General features: G+C 33.7%; 1 protein-coding gene across 3 annotated transcripts; it reads right to left on the bottom strand.

Annotated features, from left to right (window-relative positions):
* Positions 1 to 2,559: 2,559 nt before the first annotated feature.
* Positions 2,560 to 6,432, bottom strand: LOC111894126 (F-box protein At5g39450). Of its 3 annotated transcripts, none has more exons than XM_023890221.3 (2): positions 3,896 to 6,431; positions 2,560 to 2,933 (listed from the first exon to the last, which is right to left on the bottom strand). In XM_023890221.3, exons 1-2 carry the CDS (start codon positions 5,707 to 5,709, stop codon positions 2,930 to 2,932), a joined length of 1,818 nt encoding a protein of 605 aa, XP_023745989.1. In that variant the 5' UTR covers positions 5,710 to 6,431; the 3' UTR covers positions 2,560 to 2,929. The 3 variants fall into 3 exon arrangements, with proteins under 3 accessions (XP_023745989.1, XP_023745983.1, XP_042755065.1); XM_023890215.3 differs by lacking the exon at positions 2,560 to 2,933 and adding an exon at positions 3,098 to 3,460 and having other exon boundaries at positions 3,896 to 6,432; XM_042899131.2 differs by lacking the exon at positions 2,560 to 2,933 and adding an exon at positions 3,471 to 3,740 and having other exon boundaries at positions 3,896 to 6,432.
* Positions 6,433 to 14,688: the final 8,256 nt, after the last annotated feature.

Genomic DNA, 14,688 nt, shown 5'->3' with positions numbered 1-14,688 from the left:
GTGTGTCAATTTATGTATGCCCGGACAGAGAATCATTGGTTCATGTTTAAGCAAAGTCTACGTTATCTTTGTGTTGGTGTTTATCATAGTATGTTTATTTGTCAAACCTCAGGCTATTTCAACGATACTCATTGGAAAAACATTTCCAAGGATAAGATCTCTTCTCTCACAACTTTCTTGGACACTGATAGAGGTGGTTGCCCCGACGCTAGTCCGTGCATCCGGGACTTTGTTATGTATTTGGGTTCTAACTTTGTCTCTTGGGCCACCCACAAACAACGCACAATTTCTCGATCTTCCACATAGTCTAAGTACAAAGCAGTTACCACATAGTAGCTCCCCTTACTCGGCTTCAAGCTCTTCTTAATGCACTTGGTGTCTGTATTTGTACACCCTCAACTCCCATTTTACAGTGTAACGTATTGGGTGCAACTTACCTATCTACCAATCCTATAGTTCATGTCTGTAGCATATAGAAATTGATTTGTTTACCTTTTTAGAGAAAATGGTGCTTAAGGAAGTCTTCTTGTACATCTTAACAAAACCACAACTCTTAGATTTTCTTCCTATGGTCCAAGCTACATGACGTCAATACCCCTAGCTTGTGGGATGTATTAGACTATTTTAGTTATGTTTATATTTATCTTAATCTAGAGGGTACATATGTGTAACATTTATCTATATATAGATTACATAATATCATACAATCAAATATGTTATAAAATTTAATTTATTATGTATAGAACCTATTTTATGGGTTGTCTTAGTATTACGCATAAATAATTGTATCTGAATAATTTATTTTGATATGAATATCGAATAATATAATTTATAAATAATTTATAATGTTATTAAAATAAAAAGATGGACTAAAGTTGTATTAAACTACTAACTATAATTATTGCTCTTGAAAATCTATAAAAGTTAGAAAAATAATATAAATAAAATATAGTTTTTCAATGTTCAAAATAATGTTAGGCTATCCGGAGTGGATAGTGGTCCACGCATGAATTGTTGAGCTGGAGGGGCTAAGGACGTGTGAACACCGTCCCCAGCCCCGATGGTTTGGGTGTGGCGTGGCCATGAAGACGGACGAAGATGTGGCTTTTGATTGGTCCCTCACATTTCCTCTTTTTATCTCTCTCTTCTTTTTGCACCTTCACCACCTAACCACCAGTGAACACCGCCCCCAACCCTGGTGGTTTGGGTGTGAAACTCCATCAATATCTACGTGGCATCACTTGTATTCCCAAACCATACGTGATCATTCCATATAGCCTTATGGGTTGAACAAAATTAATATTCTACCATATACTACACTATTGAGTATTTACCTTATTTTTGTACAAAAAATATACAATATGCGTGTGTGTATCTTATTCCAATACTAAGTGTGAAACCCATGTAATACATGGATTTATTTAAAAAAAATTGAAATTCTAAACATCTGAGAAATTTGAATTTCTAAAAAAAATAAAAAAAATATTGAATTATTAAAATTAAAGTGTTTTTTTTTTTTTGTTTAAATTTAAACAAATACTTTAGATAAAGAAACAAAAAAATAATGAGACTTTAATTTAATAATTTAGAAATTAGAAAGAAAGTCATTTAATAAAGTTGATATGCATTTATCATTAAATTTAAATACTATGTAGAATTTAATAAAAATAGAAAAACCATAAAATGACATATGAAATAAAAATTAATTTAAAATAACCATAAAATGACATCTAACAAAATGAATGAGAATATAACATGAAAATATTTATTTATTAGAGTAGATGCGTTTTGATGTTGTGAGAATAGTATAGTTATATGCCATCAAATTTATGTAGTTTAGCATACTCAGGTAAGAGAATTCAACACAGAAGTGTGTTCGGATAAGATAAATTACTTCTTGAAAAGTTCTTAGAAAAGACAAAGTCTTGGTACTTGTGTATGGGATATAACATGTATAATAAGACATTTTTGTAACATGTACAGGTTTCTTACTTGATTAAATATTTTTTAGAACTTATCTATTCTCCTTGCACTCTATGAATCAAATATTTTTTTAGAACTTATCTATTCTCCTTGCACTCTATTGAATTATATGAATAAATCTCAATTTCAAGAATGTTCTTTTGCTATATATATATATATATATATATATATATATATATATATATATATATATATATATATATATATATATATATTATACAGGCGTAGTTAAACAAAATATCTTCATTCTTTACTAGATTCTAGACTTCAACAAGTCCATGTACCCGATTTTTATCTTTATGCAAAGAAAAATAACACATTCAACTGATCCCAAAGAAACAAAAAACAAAAAACAAAGAAAAGGTTTTATGCAACCGAAGAAACAAAAAACAAAGAAAAATAACACATTCAACTGATCCCAGAAACCAGAAAAGGTTTTATGTGGCTAGATATCGAATATTTCCAGTTTCACTCATTTTTGGACAAAATCCGAGTTAAACCGAATTGCCTTCATGCCTAAGTGACATGTGTTTGCACCAGAGGCGTAAAAGCAAACAACAGAATCATCGACAAGTGTTGTTAAAAAATCACCTTCTAAGCACAAATAGGTTTACCAGTTTGACATAGAAAGCCACTAATGGACCATGATCATGATCTTCTTCTTACAATATATAACAATACTACAAAGCAAGAATCAAGAGTTCCCTTGCAATATTTAGCTACAAAATACAATCATAGAAAGATTCAGGTTTATTTGGATTTTTCAGATCAATGGACCATATGATCAGGTCACATATCGTATAGTTTCAATGCTATATATATAAGTATGCTTCATGCAACACATACATACAAGGTCACCTTAAATCTACCCATGTGGAAAGAAGGTCGAGCATCATCACAATGGTGTCCACATGGTTCACTGGCAACATCGGTCTTATGAACGATCCTACCTGCCAAAATGTACACACGGGATCACCATTATAATCTAAAAGAGTAAAATACAAGAAACAGAAATGTACTTTCAATGATTTGTTAATTGAATAGACTTTCAAAGTATAATGCTCCAATAAGAAAAAAAAAAAAACAGAATGTGCAGTACTATAGTTGCTCACAGTTGAATAAATGAAAAATGTTATGATAGAGTAGGGTTTTCAAAGTACAATGTATTGATATAAAATAGATTAATAACAAAATCCTGTAATAGGATACTATGATACACAAATAAATGAACGTACATTGCTATTTCTTGCATTTAACCCTAGGTTTAACTGTTTACCAAGCTTTCTAAGTAACCAACATGTAAGATATGCATTGGAAAACTGTTTATTACATATAACTTAGCACATAAATATAACATTGAAGAATTCTCAACTCCTATCCCCTTCTAATACGGATCCCCGACACTGAGTTTCGGGTAAATACAACTTCTCTCCTTTCTTCAACTCCATCCTCTTGTGCCCCTTCCTCGAAAAAGCCCCTAAACCAATAGAAAGAAAGTGACATAAGAAAAACTCCCTTAACATCTTTCAAAAGGGTTGATGCCATCCGTGAGCATCCCCCACCAATCGGTCCCACAACCACTCACAGTGTACTTGAGACCTCACTTATGGATTCTCATCTCCCTACCAATAGGGCAAGAATGTAGAGACTACTCTAACCATAACTTTTGTCTTCCTTGTAATTCCGAATCTACCCTTGTTTACTATAACAAGCATCCTACTCTTCGTTACAAAAGCCTACTTCATACCCATTACGTCCTAACACACATCCAAACAAATATATCTTTCAAAGATAGTTTGAGAGAATTTCAATATGTTTTGAATCATCGCATATCATATCACATTTAAAGCTTGTATTTCACAACCAATGAACAAAAACACATAAAAAGACGCGGAAAAGAAAAAATCCATACCTTGGTGAAGACGCGTGATTCGGGGCGTTTGAGAATCCCGCATACACATTCGAATACGATTTGGTCAAATACGAAAAGTTGGCAATAGGTGGAAGAGGAGGCACCCTTTCGCCTTTCTTCAAAAGATCTTGCAAATTGACCCTCTGCAAAGTCAACACAGCCCGAGACTCCTTCCACATGAACACAAGCATCCCATCTTCAAACACAAACAACGACCCCGGTTTAGACCCCGGATACCTAAACCCGTATCCATTCGCAATCCCTTCACCGCTAAATGCCTCTTTCAAATCAAGAAAATTGGACTCCCCATCACTCTCCCATGGGAATGGCTCAACCGAAGGCTCATCAATGTTCACTATAAACATAGGCGACCCATTCGGGTGCAAAACATAATGAGTTCCTTCCAAGATTTTTGTCCCAATGAGACTACGTGTCCCTTGTGATTCTTCATATGAAAGCAACAGGAAAAACAAAGCTTTTCCTGGCTTGTTTTCGGATGGCCGCCCAGGCGGCCATCCGAAAGTGCCGCCCCATAAGCCTGCGTGCTCTTGACCAGCCACGGGCTCGTGTTGGGGCAGCTTGTACAGCGCGAATCGGCTATCGTGCATGTTTGGCCATGCACGATAAGACGATAGTCGCGCTGTTGAAGCATGTAATGTGAGTCCTATTGTCTCTCCAGATCTCAAAAACTCTTGAAATTGCACTTGTTTATTGTTCTCGGAGCTTTTCGAATGTTCATGGCTGCCATTGATGGAGCTTGATTTCCCAATGATGTGTTTGAAACTATCACGGAAATACCCCACGAGTGATTTCTTTTTTGAACTCTGCGTCCGATATATGTCTCGATGAAATTGAGCACGGGTAGACCCGGTAGATCGATCAAGAAACTTTCTAACTTCACCCAAATCTGATTGGGTTGGATCTGGATCCAACCCGTTATCACTATACATTTGCATTACCCTTGATCGCCTTTCAGTTAATCTACTAAAATCTTCAGATTCTGAGCATGGAAATGAAAACCCTTCTGCTGATTGTGGCACTTTGACTCGAATTTGACTTGTAACGATTTCAATTAGCTTCCTTCTGTCACCAAATGCTAATTTACTGAATGGGACAGGTGGCTTTTGTCCATGAAACCTTTGGGATTTGGAAACCCCACGTTCAGATGGACAAATCTTTCTTGAAAACTCCTTATCGACTGTGTTTCCAGCAAAGCTCTTGCTATGGAATAATTTACCCCCGTCTTTCTGCAGTCGAGGTTCAACTTCAAGCAATAACACATTACAGTTTCTGTCTACAGTTTTCATGGAGCCTGGATATATATAATTGTTTTCCCGCTCTCTTCCGTGAAGAAGAAACACAGACGATCCATCGACATTCCCGAGGATTTCAAATACGGGTGACCATAAAATCGGGCCTTCTTCGATTCCTAAAGGTCCGAGCTCTTGGGGGATGATTCGACATCCGACAACGGAGATAAAACCAGGCATGACGTAAACAACATTTCCTAGTTCGGGATTTTGGTGAACCCAAATCCCGATTATTGGTTGAACATTAATGAGAAACCTACAAAGGGATTTGTAGGAATTAACCCCTTTTCGCCACTCGATAAGATCTCGATGGGGGATCACACCAAGCAATTCGCATTGTGTTAACCATACTTTATCGGAACTCGCAAGAGCATACAGACTCCGGCAACAGATGGAGAGGTTAAACACGTCTCTGGGTGTGAGAGATCGAGTTACAACCGCGAAGATATCATCGGGTAAAGCTAGAAGCAGTTTTGACCCGCATGTATTATTGTGAAACAACATTCTAAGAATCAAATTGATCTATACCTATCACTATATCAACAAGAATTTGTTCATGAAACTAAAAAAAACAGTATAATTTACAGAGAATTTAGAGATATACAGCAGAACGAGCATCCATGAAGCTTCAATTCATGTTCCCCAAAATCCTGATTACTAATGGCTATGAATTGGTACTTTTGAGGAAAAAGGGCTCAAATTGGAAACCAATCTATCAAGATAGCATCTTTTTTAACAGAAATCAAATGGGTATGCTTTAAATTCTCAAATTTTGGTGTCTAGAGAGAGAAGGAATGGTCAATTGGCATCTTTCTTGAAAAAGAGAATCATGGGTACAAATAAATTCAAGAGAAATCAAAAGGGTTTGCTTAAGATTCCTGAAACTTTGCATCTGGAGAAAGAAAGATTGGTCAATTTTGAAGTCACCTTAGCTGGGTACAAACAGTTTGAACTGAGATCGTATGAATTTGCTTCAAATACTTCAATTCTGGCAACTGAATCAAGAAATATTAACTCAAAAGGTGATCTTGACGGATGCGAGTGTAGAAGAAGAAGAAGAAGAATAAGGTAGATGAGCAGAAAAAGGTGTGCCACTGTGTGTATATTGAAAGGAGACAAAACTAAGCATAGGAATTATCAATCATCTAATGCTTTCTTTTGTGAAATGAGCCACACAACAGCAGCCAATGTTGAAGCTGGGTGCGTCGAAGACAATTCCCTAGACGCCAAAAAGTCCTAAAACACAAGCACCCACCCACTACAAGTAAAATCTTAAATCCCATCACACATTTCCACAATAGAATACAATTCTTACCTTCTTACCATATTGTAAAGTTCTTTTTTTTACAATTATAATTTTTCCATAGTTTTTTTATTGGTCGCAGCTTCATTTATTTAGTAAGAGTTTTTTTTTTTTTTTTTTTTTTTTTTTTTTTTTTTTTTTTAATATTTTTAATCTCAGCTATTGTTTTGTTCTGTTTTTTAAAAACTAGTTGTGAGAGTGAGACATATGTATTACATGAGTTTATTTGAAAAAAATAAATAAACATATAAAGATCTAACAATTTAGAAAATTTAAATTTATAAGAAAAACGTAAAATATTAACTATTAAAATTCACAACTAGTTTTTTATCTTATGTCTTAATATAAGATTTAATTAATAATAAAAAAACATAAGATATAAGATTAAAATTATTAATTAGGACAATGAATTTCATATAATACGTAAATGTAAAAAATAAACAAAAAAATATGTTACTTGTAATAATAAAAAAAACATAAGATATAAGACAATTAACTTAAATTACAAACAGCTAATATCTTAAAAACGTCAAATCATTACTAATTAACAATAAATATTTTAAAATTGTCAAATTTTATCATTTTCCAAAGTTACATAACAAAAAAACTAATATTTTTGTCTTCTAGTATTTTATTTTTCTTTTATCTGTAAAACTTGTCTTATTTTTAATATTTAATATATACTAATAATTAATAATAAAAAAATTATATATAATATATGCGGTGTGGTGCAGGGTTTTTTGTGGTTTTTGAAAACTAATAACCACATCGCACCGTAAATTTGTGGTTTTTGAAAAACATAAAACTTCACCATCAGTTTTAATTACGGTTATGGTGTATCGGTTGTGGTTTATATGATTTTTACGGTTAATTTTAGTTACAGTGCGGTCTTTGCTCACCCGTAATCTTACCAAAAATTTCTGTTTTAGATTTTAAAAGTACCAAATCATCGGTACTTTTTTTTCTTGTATTTTTATTTGCATTGTTTTCTTCATCAACGATGCTTCAAATGCTAACGAAAAAACATGAATTTTTTAAAAAGTTATGCCAACAAATCCTTATTAATTTTATTTTCAAAGGAAACTATAAATACTTAATAATTATTTTAATATTTAACATACTTAATCAAGTGAACATATACATAGAATGACATAATTTTTTGTATTTTGATTTTTTTTTTATGTTAGATTTAAAAAAGACCTAACTGAATGGAAAAAAAATATAATAAGTTTTGTATAAAAACCAAAAACCAAACTATTAGTTTTTAGTTTCTCAAAATAGTTTAGTTTTTAGTGTTTTTTTAGGTGTAATATTATAGACCATCATCTTTGTATTTTCTTAACAAAAGTAAACAATTGATCTATATGGTTCAACAAAACTAGCATTGTGTGAGCTCAACTATCAAAACATCTATGTATTTGTTTATATTGTTTTATTTTTTTGTTTGATTCATCGATAAGTTTCATTTTATTTCACGGTTGATATAAAATTATTATATTATCCATACTAGTTGTGAGACTCGTATATTATACGGGTTAATTAAAACAAAATGTTAATATAAACAATTAAATGAAAATTTTATTTGAATTTGAAATTTAAAATAACTGAAAATTATGAGAAAAAAACATGCAAAAAATAAATAAATTAAAATTAAATGTTTAGTTATCATATTTGTGTACTAAACGGGTAAATTATAACAAAATGTTAAACACAAAGGTTTAAACTGTAAATTTATTTGAAATTGAAATTAAAATTTAGAATTTGAAATTTGAAATTTGAAATTAATAGTCATTATGGTAGGTTTAATTTATAGAAACTAAATTAATGATATATTGGAAATGAAAAATGAAGTAAATGACAAGTGAAAAATAAATATATCTCAAAATTATGACAAAATGATATGTGGCCAATTGAATGGGAGAATGACAAGTGACAAAATCATTCTTATTTATTAGGATAGATTTGATTTTTTTTATTATTAATTTTCTTTTCTAATTTTTATAATAATATTTTAATTATTATAAAACCCCGACATCACCTAACCTAAAACCGCCACATTCCTCCTCTTTTTATTACGACCTCCATCATCTTTATTTTTAAAGAACCAACCATCGTCATCGCAACCACAACCACCACCACCTTCCACTAGTGTTACCGTTACCTCCAACCTTCGCCTCCTTCTTCAACATGCACCACCGTAACCACCACCTGCCTCCTTTTCTACTACCACATTCCTCTTTTTTATCCATTTCTAATGCCCCTTCTTCATCGTCGACACACCCTTCTCCATCTTCGGTTCCTTCAAGATGTTGGTTGCCCCCTCTCACTCTTTGTCGCCCCCTCCCACTCTTTGTTTTTTGTTCAGAAACTTCAGTCGTAACCTACCACGAAACCTAGATTCCACATATTTCTTTATACAATCTTATTGGCCATCAACTTTGTATTTTCTTAACAAAAGTATACAATTGTGTAATTGAATAATATATGGTTGGCCTACATAATATGATTAATTGAATAAGTATATCAAAAGTAAAAATCGTTATTATGTATTTATAATTTCTGTTGAATATTAAAATTAGAAACACATGTTGGTCTCATTTTGTATTATGTTTTATAAAGTTACGTGTTTTTGTGAAGTTTTTGCAAAATTATTGATAGAGAAATCAATGAAAAAAAAGAAAGAAAAAAAAACCCTAAATTGAAAAAACTTGATAGGTTGTTATTTCCAAAATAAAAAACTAGATTTTTTAGGGTTAAATTTTAGTTCTAATAAAAAATCAAACCATTCTCAGGTGAATAGTTAAAAAACCATAAAATAACAAATTGTTAGATATATTATTGAAAATATAAAGTTTATTTTTTTAAAAAAAGTTCATTAGTAAACTTCAATCTTTTAATAATTATAGATTTTACCCCTTTTCATTATTATATTTAATAAAATTTTATTTGTAAAAGTTGTATTATTTATAAACAATACATGAAACTTTCAAAAATAACACAAAACATCAAATATTATAACAAGTTATGATTGCATAATAATTTCATTTTTTATTTTGATAACTACTACTAATTTAACTATTTGAGTTTTGGTGATTTGACAAGACATGTGGAATATATGATGGATAACATATTGATTAATGTTCAAATATTGGCACTACTCAGCCCATGTGGCCATGAAAGTTCGTATGCAACGACTCCAGAGCATGAGACATAGCCTCATGTTTGTGGTAGGAGATTAATCGAGCGCGAAAGCTAGCCCGGAAACCCTCGTGTAACATTCGGGTTTTTGGTAAGTTTCCTTTTATCCCCTTTAATGAAAATTGTTAACATTTTGGTCCCTGGCTAGTACACATGGCGTACTCTATGAGTACGCTTAGCATACTAGCCCATTATCAGATCGTGAGTTTCACCCACATATGCGGGGCATACGTGGAGTACGCATGGCGTACGTGGTGCAGGGGGAAAACCCTAATTTTTAGGGTTTACACTCTATTTAAACATCATTATAGCACCTCTTGGACATTTATTGACCAACCTCCATCATCTTATGCCCTAAAAACGAAACCCTAAGTGCCTCTTGTGAGTTTTGAGCTTGTAAGTGAGATTTTGGTGGTGTTTTAGTGGAAGAAGAAGAAGAAGAACTCTTGGTGGTTGATGTGGAGTAGCTTGGGCTTGCAGATCCAGCTTCATCATCATTATTTCAAGCCATTTGAGGTATAAAATTCTCTACTTGATGGTTCATTATGCTAGATTTAGTTTTGGGGATTAGCTTATGCATTTTTGGATCTTTTGAGTTAAAGTTGAGCTTTTGATCTACTCCAGAGGCCATGGATGTTAGATCTTAGCTCCATTAAGTCATCGTGTTCATAAAAATGCATACTTTATGGAGGATATTGGTCCATGCATATATTAAGGTATCTATTAAGCTCCTTTTATGAGCTATAAATCCCATTAAGCCATGCATGAGTGTAAAGTTGCCAACTTTACGTATTAAGTCACCCTTAGAGACCAGATTTGAGAGTTTGGCAAAAGGTATTAACTGTTTAAGTGATTAATGAAGTAGTTTGGGAGCCTGAGGCATACGCTGGGTGTACGAGCTGAGTACGAACCGTGTACTCAGCAGTTGGACGTTTAGACTTGGCAATTCTCGGTTTTGGTCCGTAGTTTGGGCTTTTAAGATTGGGCCTTGTTGGGCTATTAGGCTTGTGTTTTGGGCTTTTGACTAGTATATTGGGCTTCCTTGGATTTAGGCCCATGATGGTTTTAAGCCTAATTTGCAAGATTGGGCCATATTGGACTTTGGGTTGCCATTTAGGATTTGGGCCTATTGAGTAGTTGGGTTGGGCATGGGTTTTGGGCCAAGTAAGAAAAAGGGGTAAAATGGTCTTTTACCTTGGTTATGGGCTAAGTAGCTTAGATTTTTGGTTATGAGCCGAGATCCAATTATTAATTGGATATTATTTTGATGATGATGGCGCGAGAATTTTCTGGACCAACAGACCGAGATCCATTTGAGTGTTTTCAATAGCTAGAGGTGAGTTTTCCTCATTGTGTTTAGCAGGTCGAAGGCACCAATGTCGGCCCATGGTTTGTTATGTTTAGGATGTTAGATGTCTACAGGACTCTTGCATATGTTATGTGTTTGTATGTTTATCGGGAGGGGCTCGATAACCATTATGTATGCTATTTATCTTTGTGATTATTGCATGTGTTATGTGTTATGTGTTTATCTGTTTATATGTTTATATGTATACCTGGCTGGGCCTGATGCCTGGCGGGGCCAGATGACTAACAATTTGTATACCGAGCGGGGATCGATGTGTCACAACTAGCATTTTTAGCTAGGAAATTCTATTTTCATGTAAACATCAACTATTGTAAGACTTGTACTCTAAGTGAATATCATACTATATGCTAAATTGAAATCATCCATTTAAATCAAAACTCCTGAATGAAGTTCAAAACCTAATACAGTACATCTCATATATTCAACCATGGGTTAAAAACCCTAAAAATTCTGGTTCAAATATATTATGGACTAGGATCCTCTTTTTGGGCCTAATGGACCAGTAAATTTTCAATTTGGCTATTTTGGGTCAAGGAACCCTATTTGGGCTCTAATTGGACCCACATCCATGAAACTAAAGTATTTTGGGTCTGTGGGCCTAGGATGACTCATCTTATTTCTCATGGGCCATGATGGGCGGTAAATGATTTCATAACCCCTAATGGGCCGTAAACTATCTTCTTGGGCTTCATTGGGCCGTAAACCCTTTTCATTATCACTATTGGGCCATGAACCCTCATGAGGGCCCAATGGGCCAAAAACCTTCATCTTGGGCCTCATATGTTCGAACTAAATCAAGAAAAGGACCAAACTCTTTCATTCTCTTTTCCTTTCCCTCATTCTCGGCCCAACAACACAATAAAAAGGAAAAACAAATGGGAGGGAAGTAGAGTTTGACACCTCAATATTACCTAGTGGATATCCATGCAAGAGTTCATGTATCCATGCAAACCTCAAATCACTCTCTTCATAAGTCAACACTCCCCTCTCTTATCTCTCTCTAACTCTCAACCATAGAGTGTCTCACCACTCTCATCCTCTTTCATTTTAACTCCACCAAAAATCTCTCTGGAACATCAAGAATTCACTCATCATATCTCCAAATTTTCGAGTGTGTCTTGTGAAAGATCAAGAACTCTTCATCAAAGCTCATCACTTTTGGTAAGTTATTATTTGACTTTATGGTTTAACTTCACGATTTCACCAAAAATCTCTTCTTAACCCATATCATTTCATGATCTATGCTCTTAGAACTTCATAGATCTCGAAAATCTTCTCAAGAACACATCAAGTGCTGAGATCTCCTCATTTCCTCACAAAAAACCAAAAAATTCAAAGCAATGTGAGTTCATACCCCCTATTTTTTATTTTTACTTTGTTTTGGGGGAGAATACAAGTTGTTTTGTGTAGATCTATGTGTGTATGCATGATTTTATGTGTTTTCCTAGTTATATATATATATATATATGTGTGTGTGTGTGTGTGTGTGTGTGTGTCTGTGTGTGTGTGTGTGTGTTTATGTGTTGTAAACTTCATGAACTTAAAGATCTACCAAAAGATCATGATATTGGTATAACATAACGTCACAACTAGCATTTTGGCTACGAAATTCTAATCTCATGTAAACATTCTCTACTGTGATGCTTGTAACCCAAATTTTATAGTGTAACCTATGCTCATCCAATGACAACAAACTTAATCAACATTCTTCAGTAAAGCTCAAAATCTTATACAATACATCTCTTATGGTCAATTATGTGTTGAAAACTCTAGAAATTCCGGTTCAAGTTTATTATGAACTAGGATTCTCTTATTGGGCCTAATGGACCAATAAGCCTTCAACTTGACTATCTTGGGCCTAGGAACCCTAATTAGGCTTTCATTGGACCCATATCCATAAGGTTTTAGCATTTGGGCCTTGTTGGACCATAAATGATTTCATTTGCTTTAATAGGTCGTAAACCCTTTCTATTGGTCTTCATTGGGCCGAGAACCTTAATAAGGGCCCAATAGGCCGAAAAATACTTAGGCTTCTTAAAAATCGAACAAAACCATGAATGGGCCCAAACCATTCCATTTCCATTTCTTTTCTTAGCCCAATTCTCATCCCAATCAATTAACAAAAAAAAGATAAAAAAGGAATTATCTAGCACATGACACATCATTTTTGCATGGTGGTCTTCCATGCATATCACCTCACCATCTCTCTGTCTCTCTTTCTCTTTTTTTTTCTTATTATTGGCCGAGAGGCCCTCCTCTCTCCACAACTCACTTCAAAAATTCATCCAAGGTCTCATAATTTCCTCTTAAACTCAAGAAGGAACTCTCTCATTTTTCCTTGCTATTTTCGTGACTTTGGTGTGTGATCCCAAGAGTTCTTCAACAAATATCACCCACTTGCTTCCTAGGACCATCTAAGACCGAAAATCCTTCTCAAGAAGCTTCCTAGGGCCGAGATCTACTCCTTTTACCACCAAGAACTTAAAACATCAACGCAAAGTGAGTACATACCCCTTGTTTTTCGGTTTTACTTTGTTTTTGGTGGAGAATACAAGTTGCTATGTGTTAGATCTATGTATTTGTGCATGTTTATGTGTGTTTTCTAAGTGTATGTTGTGATTATGTAAAGAACTTCATAGATCTAGACAATATTTGGAAACTACAACACTTTATACAACTTACTATACGGATAAATATGCTAAACATGTGAAGATTCATAAGAAACTAAACAAAATCTTGAAAAAGGGCCATTTTTGACAAATAACCAAAAAGCTGAGTCTTTCTTTGCATTTACGGTTTTACAAGGACTAAAGGAGTCATTTTTAATAAAGAAATGGGTTTTTACGATATTTTTGGTGATAAAGGGGCCAAAAATGTAAAGTTTTGCATAATGGGCCTTAAAATGGGCTTTTCTGTTTTAGTGGGCCAAAGTTGTAAAAATTTCGATTTTTATGGATTAAATTGCTATTTTACACAAGTTTGAGGCTAAAATGTAAAACTTACGGTTTTATGGGTTGAAAATGCCACATTATTTGGATTTGGGCTATAAACGCAATTTTTTCCAAAACTTGGACCGGAAATGCCATTTTATCAAAAATGGGCTGAAAATGTAAATCTTGGTAAAATGGGCCGAAAATAATATTTTATATATATTTGGACCAAAAATGTCAATTTCTATAAAAATGAGCCAAAAATGACCTTTATTACAAAAATCAGGCCTTTTATGTTATTTTGCTAAACAAAGGAGCTAAGACATACAACAAAATGACAAACGAACTAAAAACATCGATTACTTTTTTATTGGGCCTAATTTATTCATTACATGTTTATTTGGGCCCTAGTAGTCCTTTTACATGCTTATTGGGCCTGGATTACACCTTTTATGTTCAATGGGCTTTAGTGGTCCATATACATGTTTACTGGACCTAAAATATACCTTACATGTTTATTGGGCCTTAGTGGTCCTTTTACATGTCTGTTGGGCCTCGTACATTCATATACATACTCGTTGGGCTCTTCAAACATAAAACATACAAGTAAACATTATATAATACAGTATAATACAATACTCGCATAAACTCAGTCGAGGTTACTAGTGAGACATGTCGGTTGA

Source organism: Lactuca sativa, chromosome 2 (assembly GCF_002870075.4).
Source record: "Lactuca sativa cultivar Salinas chromosome 2, Lsat_Salinas_v11, whole genome shotgun sequence".
NCBI classification, from domain to species: Eukaryota; Viridiplantae; Streptophyta; class Magnoliopsida; order Asterales; family Asteraceae; genus Lactuca; species Lactuca sativa.
Note: the sequence above shows the minus strand (reverse complement) of the source record. Positions and strands in the feature narration are given on the sequence as shown.